Genomic DNA, 24,526 nt, shown 5'->3' with positions numbered 1-24,526 from the left:
AGTTTCCGGTCTGACTTTGATGACAATCCAGTGTAATCTCATCCGATTTCCTCAATCCTCTCGTTTGTTCATCCAAATCCTCTTTTTAATAGACGTTACGTTATGTCAACACATTGAATTACATTTATTCAACCAAAGATAAACATGTCGTGTGTAAGGACGAGAGGCAAAGGATGGAGCTAACTGTTAATGACATTCGCTTTTGTTTAAAACAACAACCAAAACTCATCCGCGGTTTAATGTGTCCCGTGAAAAACCCTCCGACTGGAACGCTTTAAAATTAACTAAAGTTTTCAATAAACCAACGGTAAACATGTAGCGTGTAAGGAGTGTCAAAGGATGGAGCTTTACTGTTTTAATGACATTCACGTTTGTTTAAAATAACAACTAAACCCGTCATACGCCGCTTACGCACAACGGAATTGTGTTGTGTGAAAACTCCTCCGACTAGCGCTCTCTAAAAACAACTGGAGTTCCGTGGGTGAGTTATGTAAAACCTCTATAAACACAACATGGTGGGTGAATAAAGCATTTTATATAAATGTGTGACACCCTATCTTTATAACAGTATACATCCAACAATGGACAGAGTCGTTCATAGCATGATAAATTATAATTAAAATGTGTTGTTTCTTTTTTTTTGTTTTTTAATAAACCTCAAACAGTTGAAAATAATAATCAAAGTAAATACAAAAACAGTACAAAGAAGCGCCAGGGGGTTGTAAATTCAAAGTAACTAAAATATGTATTTTTTGGTAATATCGCTTTTGCTGACGTCACATGTAGTCGCCGAAGAAGTGGATTACGTCATCAAGCTGCACCGCGGCTTGTCGGCTGTTGTCTGACTGCGGGACGGCGGAGAAAAGTCACCAAAACGCCCTCGAACAACCAGTTTTCAACTAAGAAGAAATCCAATGTTTTAATTAATGTAAGGTTGGTCTTTTGTTTTTATTCCTACTTTGATTGTACAATGTAAATCTGACACGTTATAATTTTGAAACAGGTGAGCCTCCGGGTGACGTCACATTTTCATCAACATTAAAATGAGATTAGGCTTAATTTTGTCAGCTGTAGCAATGTTTTGCATTTGTCTAAAAATCATTTTAATAAACTTCCATTTTGTGATGACCTCTGACCCCTGACAGGTGACGTGTTTGAGGAGTAGGGGGGTGCTACCATGCTGGCTCTGGGGGGGCTCCGCCTCTTGCGGCTGCCCGCCAGAGCTGCCTGTGGCGCGGCGTTCCTCAGGAGGTCTTCGCCTTCGGCCACTCACTCTGACAGCTCGGCGGGACACCGGCTGTCCTCTGGGGACGCCGCTTCCGGGTGGTACCATCAGGTGTCGCACTCGGCCCCTGTGCACCTGGCCGAAGACTTCCTGGTCCACGTCCAGCAGAGCAGCGGTCTGCCGTGGTGGCTCAGCATCGTCGTCGGCACGCTGTCAGTCAGGACGCTCGTGACGCTGCCGCTCGCCGCCTACCAGCTCGTCATTCTTGGCAAGGTGAGCGCCGCCTGGAACGTCCTGGTCCGCCACGCCACCTGGCATGGAGACTTTTTACTTGCTAGACCATGTCCACAGGGAGACGCTTGGCTTTGCGCTAAACTGGTAGTACATCAGGGGGTGTCCAAAGTGTGGTCCGGGGGCCGTTTATGGCCCGCTGCTAATGTTTTACGGCCCGCGGCACAATCGAAGAATATCAAAGGGCATGAAACAAACAAAACAAAAATAATAAAATAACCTTATAATGGATGGATACATCTGAAGTTTAGTTATCATTTAAGCAGTGAAAGTAATATATATCTTTATAACTTATTTTTTAATATTTTATGAGTGCGACCCTTTCGGATCCCCAAGGATTTTAGTGGGATTATTTTTCAACTGTTGTTGTCCAAAAAGTAATACAAACATTATTGTACTATTCGAGACTCTTATTACTCCACATCAAATATTCCACTTTTAAAGGCCTACTGAAATGATTTTTTTTTATTTAAACGGGGATAGCAGATCTATTCTATGTGTCATACTTGATCATTTCGCGATATTGCCAAATTTTTGCTGAAAGGATTTAGTATAGAACAACGACGATAAAGATTGCAACTTTTGGTATCTGATAAAAAAAAGGCTTGCCCCTACCGGAAGTAGCGTGACGTAGTCAGTTGAACATATACGCAAAGTTCCCTATTGTTTACAATGATGGCCGCATGAAGTGAGAGAGATTCGGACCGAGAAAGCGACAATTTCCCCATTAATTTGAGCGAGGATGAAAGATTTGTGGATGAGTAAAGTGCAAGTGAAGGACTAGTGGGGAGTTGAAGCTATTCAGATAGGGAAGATGCTGTGAGAGCCGGGGGTGACCTGATATTCAGCTGGGAATGACTACAACAGTAAATAAACACAAGACATATATATACTCTATTAGCCACAACACAACCAGGCTTATATTTAATATGCCACAAATTAATCCTGCATAAAAACACCTGCGTGTTTGTTATGCTAGCTCCTAGCTCCTATGCTAGCTCCTAGCTCCATAGAACACGCCAATACAATTCAAACACCTGATCAACACACACAATCACTCAGCCCAAAAGACCGTTCACCTAACCCAAGGTTCATAAAGCTTATATATTTTAAAAAAGTTACGTACATACGCAAAAAAAAGTTGCGCACATACGGTCAAGCGATCAAATGTTTAGAAGCCAAAGCTGCATACTCACAGTAGCACGTCTGCGTCTTTGTCATCCAAATCAAAGTAATCCTGGTAAGAGTCTGTGTTGTCCCAGTTCTCTACAGGCGTCTGTGTATCAAAGTCAAAAGTCCTCCTGGTTAGAGTCTCTGTTATCCGAGTTCTTCCATCTTGACTGCATATTTCGGGAATGTAAACAAAGAAGCGCCGGCTATGTACTGTTGTGGCTGACTACGTTCGAAAAATACGTCCATTTCGCACCGACAGCTTTCTTCTTTGCTTGCTCAGCTTCTTTCTCCATAATGCAATGAACATGATTGCAACAGATTCACGAACACAGATGTCCAGAATACTGTGGAATTATGAAATGAAAACAGAGCTTTTTCGTATTGGCTTCAATGTGGAAGGCATACCCGTGTTCCCCGGGCTACGTCACGCGCATACGTCATCCTCAGAGGCGTTTCGAACCGGAAGTTTAGCGGCAAATTTAAAATGTCACTTTATAAGTTAACCCGGCCGTATTGGCATGTGTTATAATGTTAAGATTTCATCATTGATATATAAACTATCAGACTGCGTGGTCGGTAGTAGTGGGTTTCAGTAGGCCTTTAAGTAGGTAGTGTAGTAGACCTAAGTATTCATTAAGTACCACCATAATGACAACATTAAAATACAGTAGTGTAGTAAACCTAAGTATTCATTAAGTACCACCATAATGACAACATTAAAATACAGTAGTGTAGTAGACCTAAGTATTCATTAAGTACTACCAGAATGACAACATTAAATCACAGTAGTGTAGTAGACCTAAGTATTCATTAAGTACCACCATAATGACAACATTAAAATACAGTAGCGTAGTAGACCTAAGTATTCATTAAGTACCACCATAATGACAACATTAAAATGCCGTAGTGTAGTAGACCTAAGTATTCATTAAGTACCACCATATTGACAATATTAAAATACAGTAGTGTAGTAGACCTAAGTATTCATTAAGTACCACCATAATGACAACATTGAAATACAGTAGTGTAGTAGACCTAAGTATTCATTAAGTACCACCATAATGACAACATTAAAATACAGTAGTGTAGTTGACGTAAGTATTCATTAAGTACCACCATAATGACAAACATTAAAACACAGTAGCGTAGTAGGCCTAAGTATTCCTTAAAAACAAGGCAGATGTTTTATTTAACAATTATATTTATTATTTTTGTCCCCTGTAACATTATGCACAGTTTGAACAGTAACACTGTGTTTGAATGTTTAGTCAAGTGATTCTTTGGCCTACCACTAGATGGAGCTAGCATACCACAGTTTGAGAGTCACTGGTCTCGAGATTTAGGTGTTGAATACCATTTAAAAAAAGACCATTTCGGGTCCCGGGGCCAAACTTGAGCGGAGCCCTAAAAGGTAAAAAAAACCCCTCAATATATTGTAATGGTTTTGAAATAAAAAATATATAAATGGCTGCCGCATGTTTTGATTTTTCAGTGGAAAAAGTTTGCACGTCCTTATCGTTAACCGTCCTTCAAGTATTTGTTTTGTTGCTGTGCTGGCCTCCATCACTGTAACCATGGCAACCTGCCCCCTCTCATCCGCGTCTCCCGTAACCATGGCAACATGCAGGTGGAGGCGCTCCAGGCGGAGATTGCGGTGCTGGCTAAGAGGCTCCGGTACGAGGTGTCCCTGCGAGCGAAGGAGAGAGGCTGGACGGACAAACAGTGCCGGTGAGAAGAGGCAGAGTTGTTCCTCGGTCTTCCAGGATCTCCATGATACCGGTCTTTCTTCCTGTTCAGGTTCCAGTTCCGCAAGAACTTGCGCCGCGTGGTGTCCCAGCTGTACATCCGGGACAACTGTCACCCGTTCAAAGCCAGCCTGCTGGTGTGGGTCCAGCTGCCCCTCTGGATCAGCCTGTCCCTGGCCCTGCGGAACCTCAGCCTGGAAGAACTGGGTGAGACCGGCTGGGGTCCGGGTCCATGGCCTGAGACTAAGACTAGCCTGTGTTTGCGTTGCAGCCCTGAGGCCGGATCTGATGACTGGCGGCGCTCTGTGGTTCGCCAACCTCACGTCGCCCGACGCCACCTGGCTCCTCCCACTTTCCCTGGGCCTGGTGAACCTGCTCACGGTGGAGGTGCGTGACGGACAGCTGCCGGGTCACATGACTCCTCGATGACATCGCCACGCTTTCTTCCTCAGGTATTTTCCCTCCAGAGGTCCAAGGAGTCGTCTTCTCACAAATGGCTGACCAACGCCATGCGAGGCTTTGCCCTGCTCATGATCCCCGTCGCCGCCGCCGTCCCTTCCGTGAGTTCTGGTCCGCTCCCACTTGGTGGTCTAGGCCACAGGGGTCAAACTCAAGGTCCGAGGGCCACATCCTTTTAATTGGCCTGGAAATATCGTCTTTTCTTCTCTTTTCAGCTTGAAAATCATCCAATAACTTTTTTCTGTTTAAAAAGAAATCATTTTTATTTGCTCGACATGATTTCAAAGCAAATTATGCACTCTAAAAACCACAAGATTTTACGGTAAAATTGACTTTGTGCAAATGGGGAAAAAAAGTAAGATTCAATTCTGAGAAGTGAGCTGTCAATTTTTTTTTACTGTCAAAAATGTATGTATAATATAAAATAATACACCATAAAATCTACAGGTGTTGTTTTTAACAGTAAAAAACTGGCAGAATTATACTGTGAAAAAGCACTTGTCTATTTACAGTAACAACAAATAGCTTCAATTTTACAGTAAAATTGTTCCGACTGAGCTGCCTTTTTTTTTACCGTAAAATTGCAGCTGTGCTGTTTTTCCATTTACAGTAATATGCTGTAAAACACTGAATTTTACAGTAAACAGACTGCGACTAAGCTGCCACACTTTTACCGTAAAAAAACAGCAGCACTGTTCTATTTACAGTAATATGCTGTAAAAAAAAAAAACCTGTGAATTTTACAGTAAATTTATTGCGACTAAACTAACATTTATACCGTAAATAAGCAGCAGTACTGTCTTTCCATTCACAGTAATATGCTGTAAAATACAGTCAATTTTACGGGGAAGTTATTGCGACCTAGCTGCGAGTTTTTACTGTAAAAAAACAAAACAGTAGTACTGTTTTTCCATTCCCAGTAATATGCTGTAAAAACACTAAAATTGTATTCCGACCTAGCTACTGTAAAAAAAACAGCAGTACTGTTTTTCCATTAACAGTAATATGCTGTAAAAAAAAATTTACAGTAAATTTATTGCAACTAAATTGCCAGTTTTGTCGTAAAAAACAAACAGCAGTACGGTTTTTCCATTTACAGTAATATGCTGTAAAACACTGAATTTTACAGTAAACAGACTGCGACTAAGCTGCCAGATTTTTACCGTAAAAAAAACAGCAGTACAGTTGTTCTATTTACAGTAATATGCTGTAAAAAAAGAGTGAATTTTACAGTAAATTTATTGCGACTAAACTGCCATGTTTTTCCATTCACAGTAATATGCTGTAAAATACACAGTCAATTTTACGGGGAAGTTATTGCGACCTAGCTGCAAGTTTTTACTGTAAAAAAACAAAACAGTAGTACTGTTTTTCCATTCCCAGTAATATGCTGTAAAAACACTAAAACTGTATTCCGACCTAGCTACTGTAAAAAAACAGCAGTACTGTTTTTCCATTTACAGTAATATGCTGTAAAAAAAAATTTACAGTAAATTTATTGCAACTAAATTGCCAGTTTTGTCGTAAAAAAACAAACAGCGGTACGGTTTTTCCATTTACAGTAATATGCTGTAAAACACTGAATTTTACAGTAAACAGACTGCGACTAAGCTGCCAGATTTTTACCGTAAAAAAAACAGCAGTACAGTTCTATTTACAGTAATATGCTGTAAAAAAAAGAGTGAATTTTACAGTAAATTTATTGCGACTAAACTGCCATGTTTTTCCATTCACAGTAATAGGCTGTAAAATACACAGTCAATTTTACGGGGAAGTTATTGCGACCTAGCTGCAAGTTTTTACTGTAAAAAAACAAAACAGTAGTACTGTTTTTCCATTCCCAGTAATATGCTGTAAAAACACTAAAATTGTATTCCGACCTAGCTACTGTAAAAAAACAGCAGTACTGTTTTTCCATTTACAGTAATATGCTGTAAAAAAATTTTTACAGTAAATTTATTGCAACTAAATTGCCAGTTTTGTCGTAAAAAAACAAACAGCGGTACGGTTTTTCCATTTACAGTAATATGCTGTAAAACACTGAATTTTACAGTAAACAGACTGGGACTAAGCTGCCAGATTTTTACCGTAAAAAAAACAGCAGTACAGTTCTATTTACAGTAATATGCTGTAAAAAAAAGAGTGAATTTTACAGTAAATTTATTGCGACTAAACTGCCATGTTTTTCCATTCACAGTAATAGGCTGTAAAATACACAGTCAATTTTACGGGGAAGTTATTGCGACCTAGCTGCAAGTTTTTTACTGTAAAAAAAAAAAAGGCAGTACTTTTTTTCCATTCCCAGTAATATGCTGTAAAAACACTAAAATTGTATTCCGACCTAGCTACTGTAAAAAAAACAGCAGTACTGTTTTTCCATTTACAGTAATATGCTGTAAAAAAAAATTACAGTAAATTTATTGCAACTAAATTGCCAGTTTTGTCATAAAAAAACAAACAGCGGTACGGTTTTTCTATTTACAGTAATATTCTGTAAAAAAAGAGTGAATTTTACAGTAAATTTATTGCGACTAAACTGCCATGTTTTTCCATTCACAGTAATATGCTGTAAAATACACAGTCAATTTTACGGGGAAGTTATTGCGACCTAGCTGCAAGTTTTTTACTGTAAAAAAAAAAAACAGCAGTACTGTTTTTCCATTCACAGTAATATGCTGTAAAAACACTGATTTTTTTCGGTGAAGTTATTCCGACCTAGCTACTGTAAAAAAATAGCAGTACTGTTTTTCCATTTACAGTAATATGCTGTGTAAACACTGTCAATTTGACATAAAAATTATTGCGACTTAGCTGCCTTTTTTTACCGTAAAATTGCAGCGATAATGTTTTTCCATTTACAGTAATATGCTGTATAAACACTGTCAATTTTACATAAAAATTATTGCGACTGAGCTGCCATTTATTACCGTAAAAAAACAGCTGTGCTGTTTGTCAATTTAAAATATGCTGTGAAAAAAACAAAAACAAAAACTGTCAATTTCTGGTAAAATTACTGCGACTGAACTGCCAGTTTTCGTTGTAAAAACAAAACAGCGGTACTGTTTTTCCATCCATCCATCCATTTTTCTACCGCTTGTCCCGTTCGGTTTTCCATTCACAGTAATTTGTTGTAAAACAAAAAACAAAAAACTGCAGTACTGTTTTTCCATTCACATTAATATGCTGTAAAAAACAGTAAATTTTACATAAAAAACCTTTGCAAATGAAAAATTCCATTCACATTAATATGCTGTAAAAAACTGTAAATTTTACATAAAAAACCTTTGCAAATGAACTGCCAGTTTTTTGTCGTAAAAAAACCCAAAACAGTGGTACTGTTTTTCTAATAGTCATTCACATCGACGTCCCTTATGTGGGCTCTGTACCGAGGATGTCGTTGTGGCTTGTGCAGCCCTTTGAAACACTTGTGATTTAGGGCTATATAAATAAACATTGATTGATTGATTGATTGATACTTACCATAATATGCTGTAAAAAAAAAAAAAAGTCAAATTTACAGTAAACTTATTGCAACTAAACTGCCAGTTTTTACCGCAAAAAACTGCGGTACGGTTTTTCTATTTACAGTAAGATGCTGTAAAAAAACAAAAACATTTTACAGTAAACTTATTGCAACTAAACTGCCAGTTTTTACCGTAAAAAACTGCGGTACGGTTTTTGTATTTACAGTAAAATGCTGTAAAAAAAAAAAAAAAAATTTTTTTTACAGTAAACTTATTGCAACTAAACTGCCAGTTTTTACCGTAAAAAACTGCAGTACGGTTTTTCTATTTACAGTAAGATGATGTAAAAAAAAAAAAAAAAATACATTTTACAGTAAACTTATTGCAACTTAACTGCCAGTTTTTACCGTAAAAAACTGAGGTACGGTTTTTCTATTTACCGTAATATGCTGTAAAAAAATAAATAAAAAAAGTCAATTTTACAGTAAACTTATTGCAACTAAACTGCCAGTTTTACCGTAAAAAACTGCGGTACGGTTTTTCTATTTACAGTAAGATGCTGTAAAAAAAAAAAAAAAAATTTTTTTTTTACAGTAAACTTATTGCAACTAAACTGCCAGTTTTTACCGTAAAAAACTGCGGTACGGTTTTTCTATTAACAGTAATATGCTGTAAAAAAAAAAAAAATTAAAAAGTCAATTTTACAGTAAACTTATTGCAACTAAACTGCCAGTTTTACGGTAAAAAATTGCGGTACGGTTTTTCTATTTACCGTAATACGCTGAAAAAAACAAAAACAATAATTTTACAGTAATATTATTATGACTGAGCTGCAAGTTATTTACCATACAATCTACATATATATATATATATATATAATCAAATACAATAATGAAAGCATAGGAAGTTGTGTAATCAAGTGATATAAGAGGCCCCTGAGGGCGAACATAAAGCGATGTGGCCCTCCATGAAAAGGAGTTTGACACCCTGGTCTTCATGTTGACTTGGGGAAGATCTAACCTAGCTGTGCCTCCCCCCTCCCCCCCCTCCCCTCCTCCAGTCCATGGCGCTCTACTGGTTCTCCTCCAGCGTGGTGGGCCTGGGTCACAATCTGCTCCTTCGTTCTCCCGCCCTGCACAAGCTCCTGAAAGTTCCCAGCAGATGCTCAGACACGCCGTACAGAGACCTGCTGGCCGCCCTGGTGGCCAAGTACCGCAAGTAAACTGGAACATTTTCCTGCTGGACTCGCTGACCCCGAGCTAGAACTTCATTTCCTGTCCACTGTAGACAATACAAATCTACTGTGGACCCTCAAACATTTCCTGTTTTCCTACTCACTGTTTTTGTTTTTTTCCTGTACAAAGTGTGGAAGCTCCTCTGCTACTAAACAATGACCCAACAGTGAGTCAGAATCATGAGACAAAAAGATGAAATGATGAGATAAAAAGTCATAATCATGAGATAAAAAGATAAATTAGGTATCATGAGATAAAAAGATGAAATGAGATGAAAAGTCACAATTATGAAATAAAACGTTGAAATATAAATGAGATAAATGGGTTATACTTGTATAGCGCTTTTCTACCTTCAAGGTACTCAAAGCGCTTTGACAGTATTTCCACATTCACCCATTCACACACACATTCACACACTGATGGCGGGAGCTGCCATGCAAGGCGCTAACCAGCAGCCATCAGGAGCAAGGGTGAAGTGTCTTGCCCAAGGACACAACGGACGTGACTAGGATGGTAGAAGGTGGGGATTGAACCCCAGTAACCAGCAACCCTCCGATTGCTGGCACGGCCACTCTACCAACTTTGCCACGCCGTCCTCATCATTTTTACTTTGTATCTCATAGTTATGACTTTCTCATAAATGTCATAATTCTGGTTTTTGATCTGATTATGACTTGATTTAATTTTAACTTCTGATCTCATAATTTTAACTTTATCTCATAGTTGACTTTCTAATAATTTTGACTTTTAATCTCATAATTTTAATTTATCTCAGTTATGACTTCTCATAATTATGACTTTTATTTCATAATGTTGAGTGTTGATCTGATAATTATGACTTTTGATTTAATAATTAAGACTTATGATCTCATAATTTTGACTTTTGATCTCTGAATTTTGACTTGATTGAATAATTATGACTTTTTATCTGATAATTATGACTTTTGATCTGATATGACTTTTGATAGAATAATTATGACTTGATCTCATAATTGTGACTTTAGATTGAATAATTATGACTTGATCTGATGACTTTTGATATGATAATTATGACTTTTGATCTGATAATTATGACTTTTGATCTCATAATTGACTTTTGACCTGATAATTATGACTTGATCTCATAATTATGACTTTTGATCTCATAATTATGACTTGATTCAATCATGACTTGATATAATAATTTTGACTTGATCTGATATGACTTTTGATCTCAAAGTTAGGACTTGATTTGATCATTATGACTTGATTTAATAATTTTGACTTTTGATCTGATAATTATGATTTGATCTCGTAATTATTACTTTTTATCTGATCATTATGACTTCTCATAATTATGAATTATTTCGTAATTGTCAGTCTTGATCTGATAATGATGACTTTTGATCTCATCATTTTGACTCATAATTATGACTTATTTCATCATTTAGATTTTTGATCTGATCATTATGACTTTTGATCTCATAACTATGACTTTTGATCTGATGACTTGATCTCATGATTATGACTTTTGATTTAATCATCATGACTTGATCTGATATGACTTGATCTCATAATTATGACTTGATTTTATCATTATGACTTGATTTAATAATTATGACTTTTGATCTGATAATTATTTGATCTCGTAATTATTACTTTTTATCTGATCATCACGACTTCTCATAATTATGACTTATTTCATAATTGTCAGTCTTAATCTGATAATTTTGATTTTTAATCTGATAATTATGACTTTTGATCTCATAATTTTGACTCTCATAACTGACTTATTTCATCGTTTAGATTTTTGATCTGATCATTATGACTTGATTTGATAATTATGACATTTGATCTCAATTTTAACTTATCTCAATTTCCCCCAGGGATCAATAAAGTACTTTCTATTCTATTCTATAATTATGACTTTCTAATAATGATGACTTTGATGTGATAATGATGAGATATCATGGGTGTATTTCCAGAGGATGTTGGAGTGTCCTGATAATATTGTGTGTGCTGCATGGAATGTGCCTTCAATAAATTGCGTGGGAGAGAAACATCCCAACATGGATTCCTTCCCAAGCCCCGCCCTCATCCTACAAGGCGGAGTCTGCATCCCAGAGTCCCCCGTGGTTCCGTTCTCTAGTCAGAAGCTTGTGAACTTCAGCCGGTCCGCATCATGGCGTCCAAACTTGTGCTGGCGTGTCTCATTCCGCTGCTTTGCGTCCTCTTCGCTCAGGCGGCGGCTCCCGGATGCGAACCCTGCGACCCGGCCCGTTGCGCCCCCCTCCCGGAGGCCGGCTGTCCCGCCGGCTCGATCACGGACCCGTGCGGCTGCTGCGCGACCTGCGCCGCGGCGGAAGGGGAGCAGTGCGGCGGGCGCCGCACGGCCAACCGCCGCTGCGGACCCGGGCTGGAGTGCATGCGCGGCTCCGAGGACAAGAAGAGCAAGCAGGGCGTGTGCACGTGCAAGAACAACTACCAGGTGTGCGGGAGCGATGGCATCACCTACGCCAACGCCTGCGCCCTGAAGAGCGCCGGCGTGCGCGCTCTGGAAGACGGACAAGCGGAAGTGACCATCCACAACAAAGGACGCTGCGCCGCAGGTGAGAGCACCTGTTCAGGGGGTCAAGGGTCACGTTGACACATGCGAGCGCAGTGCTTCTAAAGTAGTTGGGCAGACCCCCTGGGGGAGTGAGAGGCAATAGCATGTTAAGTGTGTGTCAAGACTCAAGAACTATCTCGACATTGAAATAAACATCCAGTTCAGGGGGGGTGAAAAAATATGCTGTCCCCTGGGGGCAAAAGCGTATACTTTGAAACATGTAGATAACTGTGAGGTGTCGAAGAAATGGGGTGTGAGAGGCAAAGCTCACTACTCAGTGGCCTAGTGGTTAGAGTGTCCGCCCTGAGATCGGTAGGTTGTGAGTTCAAACCCTGGCCTATAAAAATGGGAGCCATTACCTCTCTGCTTGGCACTCAGCATCAAGGGCTGGAATTGGGGGTTAAATCGCCAAAAATTATTCCCGGGCGCGGCCACCGCTGCTGCTCACTGCTCCCCTCACCTCCCAGGGGGGGATCAAGGGTGATGGGTCAAATGCAGAGAATAATTTTGCCACACTTAGTGTGTGTGTGACAATCATTGGTACTTTAAATTTAACTTTTAACAAAAGCGTATATTTTGAAACATGCAGATGACTGTTAGGTGTCGAAGAAAGGGGGCTTGAGAGGCAAAAGTGTATATTTGGAAACATACAGATGACTGTTAGGTTTTGAGGAAATGGGGCATGAGAGGCAAAAGCGTATACTTTGAATTACAAACCCCGTTTCCATATGAGTTGGGAAATTGTGTTAGATGTAAATATAAACGGAATACAATGATTTGCAAATCCTTTTCAACCCATATTCAATTGAATGCACTACAAAGACAACATATTTGATGTTCAAACTAATAAACTTTATTTTTTTTTTGCAAATAATAATTAACGTAGAATTTCATGGCTGCAACACGTGCCAAAGTAGTCGGGAAAGGGCATGTTCACCACTGTGTTACATCACCTTTTCTTTTAACAACACTCAATAAACGATTGGGAACTGAAGAAACTAATAGTTGAAGCTTTGAAAGTGGAATTCTTTCCCATTCTTGTTTTATGTAGAGCTTCAGTCGTTCAACAGTCCGGGGTCTCCGCTGTTGTATTTTAGGCTTCATAATGCGCCACACATTTTCGATGGGAGACAGGTCTGGACTGCAGGCGGGCCAGGAAAGTACCCGCACTCTTTTTTTTACGAAGCCACGCTGTTGTAACACGTGCTGAATGTGGCTTGGCATTGTCTCGCTGAAATAAGCAGGGGCGTCAATGAAAAAGGCGGCGCTTAGATGGCAGCATATGTTGTTCCAAAACCTGTATGTACCTTTCAGCATTAATGGTGCCTTCACAGATGTGTAGGTTACCCATGCCTTGGGCACTAATGCACCCCCATACCATCACAGATGCTGGCTTTTGAACTTTGCGTCGATAACAGTCTGGATGGTTCACTTCCCCTTTGGTCCGGATGACACGATGTCGAATATTTCCAAAAACAATTTGAAATGTGGACTCGTCAGACCACAGAACACTTTTCCACTTTGCATCAGTCCATCTTAGATGATCTCGGGCCCAGAGAAGCCGGCGGCGTTTCTGGGTGTTGTTGATAAATGGCTTTCGCTTTGCATTGTAGAGTTTTAACTTGCACTTACAGATGTAGCGACAGTGGTTTTTCTGAAGTGTTCCTGAGACCATGTGGTGATATCCTTTAGAGATTGATGTCGGTTTTTGACATCAATCGAAGGTCACGGTCATTCAATGTTGGTTTCCGGCCATGCCGCTTACGTGCAGTGATTTCTCCAGATTCTCTGAACCTTTTGATGATATTATGGACCGTAGATGTTGAAATCCCTAAATTTCTTGCAATTGCACTTTGAGAAACGTTGTTCTTAAACTGTTTGACTATTTGCTCACGCAGTTGTGGACAAAGGGGTGTACCTCGCCCCATCCTTTCTTGTGAAAGACTGAGCTGTTTTTATACCCAATCATGGCACCCACCTGTTCCCAATTAGCCTGCACACCTGTGGGATGTTCCAAATAAGTGTTTGATGAGCATTCCTCAACTTTATCAGTATTTATTGCCACCTTTCCCAACTTCTTTGTCACGTGTTGCTGGCATCAAATTCTAGAGTTTATGATTATTTGCACAAAAAAAAAAATGTTTCTTTTAAAGATTAAAGTACCAACACACACTAGATGTGGTGAAATTTGTCCTCTGCATTTGTCCCATCCCCTTGGGGAGCAGTGGGCAGCAGCGGCGCCGCGCCCGGGAATCATTTTGGTGATTTAACCCCCAACTCCAACCCTTTGTTGCTGAGTGCCAAGCAGGGAGGTTATGGGTCCCATTTTTATAGTCTTTGGTATGACTCGGCTGGGATTTGAACTCCAACCTACCGATCTCAGGGCAGTTTGAACATCAAATATGTTGTCTGAAGCATATTCAACTGAATATGGGTTGAAAAGGATTTGCAAATCATTGTATTCCGTTTATATTTACATCTAACACAATTTCCCAACTCATATGGAAACGGTTTTGTATATAGGTAGCTGTAAGGTGTAGGGGGGTAAAGAGGGCGTGAGAGGCAAAAGCGTATACTTTGAATTATATATATTGCTGTGAGGTGTCGGGGGTAAGGGGGCGTGAGAGGCAATAGCATAATGGCATCTTTAGTGTTATTAAATAATCAATCAATCAATCAATGTTTATTTATATAGCCCTAAATCACAAGTGTCTCAAAGGGCTGCACAAGCCACAACGACATCCTCGGTACAGAGCCCACATAAGGGCAAGGAAAACTCACCCCAATGGGACATCGGTGTGAATGACAATGGGACCACATATGTGGGTAACCCCTCCCCTCTAGGGGAGACCGAAAGCAATGGATGTCGAGTGGGTCTGACATAATATTGTGAAAGTCCAGTCCCTAGTGGATCTAAATAAAACATTACCTTGGGGGGGGGCGTGACATAAAACCATTGAGAAGCACTGTGCTTGAGGAAGGGGCAGTTCAAAGGTCACGTCGGGGTCACGCGCAGGTGTTTTTCCCGTCACTCACTAGGCCAACGTGGAACATGTCGACTCAGCGTGTTTTAGACTTGAAGCAACACGATGTGGGGCGCAGCAAGAACGCGGCGATGTTTGTTCCCGCATGTCGACTCAAGTTGCTCGTCCAGGCGGAACGTCAGCGTCTATCCTCCTAATCCTCACGCAAACACAGAATTCCACACTGAGCGCGCTCAGACCCAACAGAATGCTGACCTGTCTCATCGTGTCTGTGCAGCTCCACTCATCGTCACGCCCCCCGGCCGGGTCTTCAACGTGAGCGGCGCTCAGGTGTACCTCAGCTGTGAGGCGGTGGGCGTGCCCACACCTGTGCTCACCTGGAGGAAGGTATGCCTGCTCAATGCCAACAACAACAACGCTATCTTTACACCAACTTCCTGCTTCCTTATTACACAATAAGAACGTGCAGACAGAAAATACAAAATGTCCATTCAATCTAAAAATAATTCTGATAATATTATAGTATAACATTTCAATATAAAATGTTGTAAAAAATACTATTTGAAAAAACAAAAGTGGAATAAAAGAGCAAACAGGTGAAATGTAACAAGAAAAAGTTGCAATGTTGACTCCAATAACAAAACTTTCATGCAGGCTGTTTTTTCTTTGTCTTTTTCTTTTGTCACCACTAAAAAATGTTTTTTAAAATTTAAGTCAATATTATGAATTATTATTCAAGACTCCAATTACTTCACATCAAATATTCCACTTTTTGGAGGAAAATATTGCATATTTAATTTTTTTGTTCTTTGACGAAAAAAGGGCATAAAACATAAAAACTAGGGATGTCCGATAATGGCTTTTTTGCAAATATCCGATATTCCGATATTATCCAACTCTTAATTACCGATACCGATATCAACCGATACCGATATATACAGTCGTGGAATTAACACATTATTATGCCTAATTTGGACAACCAGGTATGGTGAAGATAAGGTCCTTTTTAAAAAAATTAATAAAATAAGATAAATAAATTAAAAACATTTTCTTGAATAAAAAAGAAAGTAAAACAATATAAAAACAGTTACATAGAAACTAGTAATTAATGAAAATGAGTCAAATTAACTATTAAAGGTTAGTACTATTAGTGGACCAGCAGCACGCACAATCATGTGTGCTTACGGACTGTATCCCTTGCAGACTGTATTGATATATATTGATATATAATGTAGGAACCAGAATATTAATAACAAAGAAACAATCCTTTTGTGTGAATGAGTGTAAATGGGGGAGAGAGGTTTTTTGGGTTGGTGCCCTAATTGTAAGTATATCTTGTGTTTTTTATGTTGATTTAATTAAAAAAAATATATATTAAAAATAAACCGATACCAATAATAAAAAAAACAATACCGATAATTTCCGATATTACATTTTAAAGCATTTATCGGCATATTTTATCGCTAATAAAAACATTTAAACTTTATGTCAACGTATGGATTAAAGGTTTATTTTCAGATATTTTAGTGTTAAAAGAAAAAAAAAAATTATATACAGTCACGATCGAAAGTTTACATACACTTGTAAAGAACATAATGTCATGGCTGTCTAGAGTTTCCAATCATTTCTACAACTCTTATTTTTTGTGATAGAGTGATTGGAGCACATACTTGTTAGTCACAAAAAACATTCATGAAGTTTGGTTCTTTTATGAATTTATTATGAGTCTACTGAAAATGTGAGCAAATGTGCTGGGTCAAAAGTATACATACAGCAATGTTAATATTTGCTTACATGTCACTTGGAGGAGAAAAGGTGAGGCCTTTAATCCTAGTAACACCATTCCTACCATCAAGCATGGTGGTGGTAGTATTATGCTCTGGGCCTGTTTTGCTGCCAATGGAACTGGTGGAATAAATGGGACAATAAAAAAAAGAGGATTACTTTCAAATTCTTCAAAGTTTATCAATCAAAGTTTACTTATATAGCCCTAAATCACGAGTGTCTCAAAGGGCTGCACAAGCCACAACGACATCCTCGGCTCAGATACCACATCAGGGCGAGAAAAAACTCAACCCAATGGGATGACAATGAGAAACCTTGGAGGGGACCGCAGATGTGTGGGGACCCCCCCCCTTTAGTGTGATTTTTTTTAAACTGTGATTGTTAAAAAAATAAATAATGAAAATCAATGTTATGAATTATTGACCTATTCAAGGCTCCAATTACTTCACATCAAATATTCCCCTTTTCGGGGGGAAATAATTGCATATTAACTTTTTTTTCCTTTGACGAAAAAAGGGCATAAAACATAAAAACATTTAAACTTTATTGTCGACATACAGATTAAAAGGTTTATCTGCAGATATTTTAGTGTTCAAAGTAAAAAAAATCTATATATATGACTTGCTTTTTAACACTTTAATGACCCCGAAAGGGATAAGCGGTAGGAAATGGATGGATGGATGGATGACTAGGACCCTTTTGGGTTCCTGATTTTATTTTTTTTTAAAGCTGTCATTGTTGAAAAAAATAACAATTAATCAAAATCGATTTTGTTATGAATTGTTGACCTATTTATGCCTCCGAATATTTCACAATATTCCACTTTGAAATATTTTTTGGGGGGAAACATTGCATATTTAGTTTTTTTGCCATAAAAAACAGGGGTTTCAAAAACTATTTTCTGCAAGTAAAACAAAGATCCGCAAGTAGAAAAACAATTTTCTGCAATTAAAAAAACATGAGCAAGTATTTTTCTGAAAGTAGAAAAAAAAAATTTGGAAGTATAACAATTTTCTGTAATTATAAAAACAGATTTGCTAGTATAAAAACAATTTTCTGCAAGTAAAAACTTTTGGCAGTAATATTCCACCCTGCGCGATCCATACAACGACAGGTGGTGCTGCTGCGTCAATTTAGGACTGTCAAAGCTGCTGGTATTTGTGCATAGTGCCGTTCGCCAAAAATAACAAAAGAAGAAGAAGAAGCAGGGTGGGGAGTAAAATAGATGAAAGAAGAGAGGGCACACTTACAGGTTGGGCTTGTTGAAGGTCTTAAATTGACTTAATAGCACCACCTGTTGTTGTAGTGTGTGAACTACAGGTGTGTGGATCAGGCAGGGTGGAATATTACTGCCAAAAGTTTTAACATGAAAACTATTTTTTTTACTTGCATATTGTATTTTTACTTGCAGAAATTTTTTGGAAGAGAGTAAAAAAACAATGAAAATGTAAGAGAAAAAAATCTAACAAATCGGACAGTAATGACAACAAACCGAAATGTTCTAACTAATTATTAATAATAATATAGTTAGTCACTTTTAACAAAGTTTTCTATTGAAGTATATATTACTTTTTTTTTTTTATTAAAAAAAAAATAAAAAATCCCCCACATACTTAACTTTTCAGTATGCAGCCTTTGGTGGGAAAAGTTTAGAGACCCCTGATCTAAAATATTAGAAGCTATCAAAATCAAAATAAAACACTTTTTAGTTGAATAAAAAAATTTTTTTTAAAAACATACAAACTTATAAATTAATAATTTGAAATTACAACAACGATAAACACTGTTAAATGTGTAACTGAACATTAATATTTTCATACAGGCTGAATTTTTAAGGTTAGGTTATGCAGTTATACAATCTCAATATTATTATTATATTCTTACAGGGGGAAAAACTGTAAAAATGTAAGGGAAAAAAAGAGGGAAAAAAACCCTGAATATAATGAGGAAAAGCTTAAATGTTCTAACTAATAATTAATAATATATTTAGTAATTTATAATACAAAGCTGACACAAAAGTTATGTCTGTAAAAATATTTAACATCTGTTTTTAGCAACAATAACAAAAAAATAAATGTATATATATCAAAATAGCCCCGCTTTTTAAAGGTGGAAAAAGTTTTGACACCCCTCTTGATAGTTAAGTTTTGAAAGTACAAAAAAATATATATTTTGAACACTTATGAGTGGCCTTTTTAGATCCAGCAATTTTTTTTTTTAAATGTTATTGCTAAAAAAAAATAATGTATCAAAATCAATGTTGTTATGAATTTTTGACCTATTGAAGGCTTCCATCACTTCACATCAAATATTCCACTTTGAAATATATTTTGGGGAAAATATTGCATATTTTGTGTTTGCTACATAAAAACCTAAGTTTTCTTTGACAGAAATAAGGTAAAAATACATGAAAACATAAAAACTTATAATCGCCAGATTGATTTGAAGTAAAAAAAATAAAATAAAAAATGGAATGACTATTTATTAACACTTTTAAATGTCATTGCTTAAAAAATTATAATGAATTAAAATGAATTTTTCAAATAATTGACCTATTTAAGTATCCAATTACTTCACATCAAATATTCCACTTTGAAAGCATTTTGGGGGAAAATATTGCATATTTTGTGTTTTTGCCATAAAAACAGGGTTTTGACAGAAAAAGCATAAAACATTAAAAAAATAAAATAAATGCTTTATATCGACAGACCAGAAGTTGATATTGACATTTACTGTAAGGGTTGAATAAAAAATAATTATAACAATATGGGACCTATTTTTAACATTTTAATGACTTTTGGGTCCCTGGGACCAAACTTAAGGTAAAAGTTTTTAAAGAACATGCCGCGGCGTGGAAAAGGTTTGAGCGAGACTGACCAATGACGATGTCGTCCTGTCATCAGGTGATCACCGGGAGAAAGAGGGTGGAGCTTCTTCCCGGAGACCGAGACAACCTGGCCATCCAGACCCGAGGAGGCCCGGAGAAACATCAAGTGACGGGCTGGGTTCTGGTCCGTGTCGCCATGTCACCTGCGGGGTTGGGAAAAAACTTTTGTGACATTCACGCATGTCACCTTTGACCTTTCAGATCTCGCCACTCACCAAAGAGGAGGAGGGTTCTTACGAGTGCCACGCCACCAACGCCAAAGGCGAAGCGTCGGCTGTCGGCTCCATTGAGGTGGTGGAGTCCATGGATGACATGGTCGTCAAGAAAGGTAAGAGCTGATTGGCTGGCAAGAAGTGAGTTACTGATGATGTCATTTCCTTTCAGTGACGAAGGAGGAAGAACTGTGAGCGGCTGATCTTCATCCTTGACTCGCCTGACATTTATTCTCTCTTCTTGCCGGCATATTTTATTCGTAGTAGGGATGTAACGATAAGAACATTGCACATTGTTGTTGACTGTGCTAATAAAGTAATTATACAAACCAAATTTTGTTGAAAATATAAATACAATTAATAGCCACACAGACTTTTTTTTTAAATATTGTTTTGGCAATTTTTATTTTAGTGTATTTTCTTCCCTTTAAATTTTTTTTAATGCTAAAGAAAAAAACCTGTGTTGGGTGAGTCACACAAATTCACTTCCTGTTGTCAAATCGCTTCGGGTAACAATCGATAGTTATGTGTGATACCACAGAGTAAAATTGTGGCTGGTATCAGAAATACCGATCCGATTCGCTACTGTGTGCAAATGTACCCAATATATGTTTGGTAAAAGTTGTGCATTTCAAGTGTTGCTGCTTTTGGGAAATCGTCTTTAAATGATATAAAATCACAGGGTGTTATTCCGCACTTATCTTATTTACATTCAACTCTATCTCTAAATAGCAAGCAATAAAATTATACTTACACTTGCTGCTTTGTAATACCGAGTGACTCATTTTGATTGTCATTTTCTTGCCAATCACGTTCCATTGGACCACTATGTTGTGAAATTACTGCCAAGACTCCACAAACATGTTTTTTACTCTTGCCCAACGATTCACAAGTAAATGGTAAATGAGCGCTTTTCTACCTTCAAGGTACTCAAAGCGTTTTGACACTATTTCCACATTCACCCATTCACACACGCATTCACACACTGATGGCGGGAGCTGCCATGCAAGACCCTAACCACGACCCATCAGGAGCAAGGGTGAAGTGTCTTGCTCAGGGACACAACGGACGTGACTAGGTTGGTAGAAGCTGGAGATCGAACCAGGAACCCTCAGGTTGCTGGCACGCCGTAAAAGAAAAATGTTCTGCAAGTAAAAAAACGGTGCGTAAGAAAAAAAAAATCCTCACTTAAACGATTTGCAAGTTTAAAAAAAACAACATTTTCTTTAATTTAAAGTAAAATAAAAACTATTTTCCTTAATTAGCAAACGATTTGAAAGTATAACAAATATTTTCTGCAAGTAAAAAAAAGATTTGCAAGTGTAAAAATGTTCTGCAATTATAAAAAAAAAAGATCCGCAAATATAAAAACAATTTTCTGCAAATAAACATGTTTTTTGCAACTATAACACATTTTCTGCAAGTAGAAAAAAAGATTTGCAGGCATAAAAACTATTTTCTGCAAGTAGAAAAACATTTCTGCAAGTAAAAAAAATTAGCAATTATAAAAATTTTCTGTAAGTAAAAAAGAAAATTGCAAATATAAAAACAAACAAGTAGAAAAAAAAATTCTGCAAGTATAAAAAAGATCTGCAAGTATAATATAAACGTTTTCTTTACGTAAAAAAAAAGATCTGCAAATATAAAAACAATTTTCTGCAGGTAATTTTTTTCCCCCCAAATACAACAAATTTTCTGCAAGTAAAACAAATTGCAAATAGAAATCATTTTTTGCAAGTAGAAAAAAAGATTTGCAAATATAAAAACTATTTTCTGCAGGTAGAAAAAACATTTCTGCAAGTAAAAAAAAAATTTCAAACAGAAAAAATATTTTATGCAAGTAAAAAACGGTTTGCAAGTATAATTACTTTCTGCAAATATAAAAAAACATTTCTGCAAGTTAAAAAAAAATTCAAACAGAAACACAATTTTATGCAAGTAAAAAAATGTTCTGAAATTATATAAAAAAAAGATTCGCTAATATAAAAAAACATTCTGCAAGTAGAAAAAACATTTCTGCAAGTAAAACAAAATTGAAAACAAAAACAATCTCCTGCAAGTAAAAAAGATCCGAAAGTATAAAAACTATTTTCTGCAAGTAGAAAAACTTTTTGGAAACTATAGAAATTTTCTGCAATTATTAAAAAAAAGGATTTGCATATATAAAAACAATTTTCTGCAAGTAGAAAAAAAGATTTTCATGTATAAAAGCAATGTCCTGCAAGTAGAAAAACTTTTTTGAAAGTATAAACATTTTCTATTATAAAAAAAAAGATTTGCAAATATAAAAAATATTTTCTGCATGTGGAAAAAACACTTCTGCAAGTAAAAAAAATTTTTGAAAATACAAAAACAAATTTCTGTAAGTAAAAAAAAAAGATCCGCAGATATAAAAACAATTTTCTGCAATTAAAAAAAATTGCAAATATAAAATTTTCTGCTAGTAAAAAAAATTGCAAATATAAAACATTTTTTGCAAGTACAAAAAAAGATTACAAGTAGAAAAACTATTTTCTGCAAGTAGAAAAAACATTTCTGCAAGTTATTATTTTTTTTTTTTTTAAACAAACAAAACAATTGTCTGCAAGTAGAAAAACATTTTTGAAAGTATAGAAATGTTCTGCAATTATAAAAAAAAAAAAAGATTTGCAAATATAAAAATGTCCTGCAAGTAAAAAAAAGTTGCTAATTTAAAAACAATTTTCTGCAAGTAGAAAAACGTTTTTGAAAGTATAAAAATGTTCTGCAAATATAAAAAATAAGATTTGCATATACAAAAAAAATTTCTGCAAGTAAAAAAATTTTTTAGGAAAATATAAAAACTATTTTCTGCAAGTAAAGAAAACATTAGAGAGTATAAAAAAAATGTTGTGCAAGTAGCAAAAAAACTTTCGAAGTATAAAAAATGTCTGCAATTATAAAAAAAATATTTGCAAGTATAAAAACAATTTCCTGCAAGTAAAAACTTTAGGCAGTTATATTCCACCCTGCACGATCCACACAACAACAGGTGGTGCTGCTGAGTCAATTTAAGACTGTCAAATTCTGGTATTTACGCATGGTGCTGTTCGCCAAAACTAACAAAGAAGAAGAAGAAGCAGGGTGCGGAGTAATATAGATGAAAGAAGAGAGGGACACTTACAGGTTGAGCTTGTTTGAATGTCTTAAAGGCCTACTGAAACCCACTACTACCGACCACGCAGTCTGATAGTTTATATATCAATGATGAAATCTTAACATTGCAACACATGCCAATACGGTGCAATTTTAAATTTCCTGCGTAATATTCTGCGCCCCCCGCGACCCCGAAGGGAATAAGCGGTAGAAAATGGATGGATGGATGGATATTCTGCTGAAAACGTCTCGGTATGATGACGTTTGCGCGTGACGTCACAGATTGTGCGGACATATTGGGACAGCATTGTGGCCAGCTATTAAGTCGTCTGTTTTCATCGCAAAATTCCACAGTATTCTGGACATCTGTGTTGGTGAATCTTTTGCAATTTGTTTAATGAACAATGAAGACAGCAAAGAAGAAAGCTGTAGGTGGGATCGGTGTATTAGCGGCTGGCTGCAGCAACACAATCAGGAGGACTTTGAGTTGGATAGCAGACGCGCTACCGTGAGTACGTAGCTTTGGCTTCCAAACATTTGATCGCTTGCCCGTACGTGCGTGCCGCTATGTGCATGTCACGTACGTAACTTTGGGGAAATATATGTGCTGTATGAACTTTACGGAGGTGAACGGTACTTTGGGCTGTGGGATTGAGTGTGTTGTGCGGGTGTTTGAGTTGTATTGGTGGGTTATATGGACGGGAGGGGGGAGGTGTTTGTTATGTGGCATATTAAATATAAGCCTGGTTGTGTTGTGGCTAATAGAGTATATATATGTCTTGTGTTTATTTACTGTTTTAGTCATTCCCAGCTGAATATCAGGTCCCACCCACCTCTCACAGCATCTTCCCTATCTGAATCGCTTCCACTGCCCTCTAATCCTTCACTCTCACTTTCCACATCCACAAATCTTTCATCCTCGCTCAAATTAATGGGGTAATCGTCGCTTTCTCGGTCCGAATCGCTCTCGCTGCTGGTGGCCATGATTGTAAACAATGTGCAGATGTGAGGAGCTCCACAACCTGTGACGTCACGCTACTTCCGGTACAGGCAAGGCTTTTTTTTATCAGCGACCAAAAGTTGCGAACTTTATCGTTGATGTTCTCTACTAAATCCTTTCAGCAAAAATATGGCAATATCGCGAAATGATCAAGTATATAGAATGGACCTGATATCCCCGTTTAAATAAGAACATTTCATTTCAGTAGGCCTTTAAATTAACAGCACCACCTGTTGTAGCGTGTGGATCAGGCAGGGTGGAATATTACTGCCAAAAGTTTTAACTTGAAACATTTTTTTTTACTTGCATATTGTATTTTTACGTGCAGAAAATTGTTGGGAGAGAGTAAAAAACAACAATGAAAA

At 37.3% G+C, this 24,526-nt stretch overlaps 2 protein-coding genes across 4 annotated transcripts; both read left to right on the top strand.

Moving 5' to 3' along the window:
- Positions 1-16: 16 nt before the first annotated feature.
- On the top strand, positions 17-10,928 carry LOC133645152 (cytochrome c oxidase assembly protein COX18, mitochondrial). Of its 3 annotated transcripts, XM_062039997.1 has the most exons (8): positions 17-481; positions 787-928; positions 1,146-1,498; positions 4,317-4,417; positions 4,487-4,641; positions 4,706-4,821; positions 4,887-4,994; positions 9,418-10,928. In XM_062039997.1, the coding sequence occupies exons 3-8, from the start codon at positions 1,178-1,180 to the stop codon at positions 9,577-9,579; spliced, it is 963 nt and encodes a 320-aa protein (XP_061895981.1). In that variant the 5' UTR covers positions 17-481; positions 787-928; positions 1,146-1,177; the 3' UTR covers positions 9,580-10,928. The 3 variants fall into 3 exon arrangements, with proteins under 3 accessions (XP_061895981.1, XP_061895980.1, XP_061895982.1); XM_062039996.1 differs by having other exon boundaries at positions 17-928; XM_062039998.1 differs by having other exon boundaries at positions 17-933.
- Positions 10,929-11,589: 661 nt separating this feature from the next.
- Positions 11,590-20,807, top strand: igfbp7 (insulin-like growth factor binding protein 7). The gene is made up of 5 exons (XM_062040000.1): positions 11,590-12,180; positions 15,441-15,550; positions 19,852-19,959; positions 20,037-20,163; positions 20,220-20,807. The coding sequence occupies exons 1-5, from the start codon at positions 11,754-11,756 to the stop codon at positions 20,240-20,242; spliced, it is 795 nt and encodes a 264-aa protein (XP_061895984.1). The 5' UTR covers positions 11,590-11,753; the 3' UTR covers positions 20,243-20,807.
- Positions 20,808-24,526: the final 3,719 nt, after the last annotated feature.

The sequence above is a fragment of the Entelurus aequoreus genome, linkage group LG28, assembly GCF_033978785.1.
Source record: "Entelurus aequoreus isolate RoL-2023_Sb linkage group LG28, RoL_Eaeq_v1.1, whole genome shotgun sequence".
Lineage (NCBI taxonomy): Eukaryota > Metazoa > Chordata > Actinopteri > Syngnathiformes > Syngnathidae > Entelurus > Entelurus aequoreus.
Note: the sequence above shows the minus strand (reverse complement) of the source record. Positions and strands in the feature narration are given on the sequence as shown.

What these genes read in the sequence shown, in the direction of transcription:
- LOC133645152 (XM_062039997.1), top strand. Translation starts at nt 1,178, where the DNA reads ATGCTGGCTCTGGGGGGGCTCCGCCTCTTGCGGCTGCCCGCCAGAGCT. An exon ending in CCTCAGCCTGGAAGAACTGG is followed by an intron (nt 4,642 to 4,705) that starts GTGAGACCGGCT and finishes TTTGCGTTGCAG; the next exon opens with CCCTGAGGCCGGATCTGATG. An exon ending in TCGCCGCCGCCGTCCCTTCC is followed by an intron (nt 4,995 to 9,417) that starts GTGAGTTCTGGT and finishes CCCCTCCTCCAG; the next exon opens with TCCATGGCGCTCTACTGGTT.
- igfbp7 (XM_062040000.1), top strand. Translation starts at nt 11,754, where the DNA reads ATGGCGTCCAAACTTGTGCTGGCGTGTCTCATTCCGCTGCTTTGCGTC. An exon ending in CAAAGGACGCTGCGCCGCAG is followed by an intron (nt 12,181 to 15,440) that starts GTGAGAGCACCT and finishes GTGTCTGTGCAG; the next exon opens with CTCCACTCATCGTCACGCCC. An exon ending in CTGTGCTCACCTGGAGGAAG is followed by an intron (nt 15,551 to 19,851) that starts GTATGCCTGCTC and finishes TCCTGTCATCAG; the next exon opens with GTGATCACCGGGAGAAAGAG.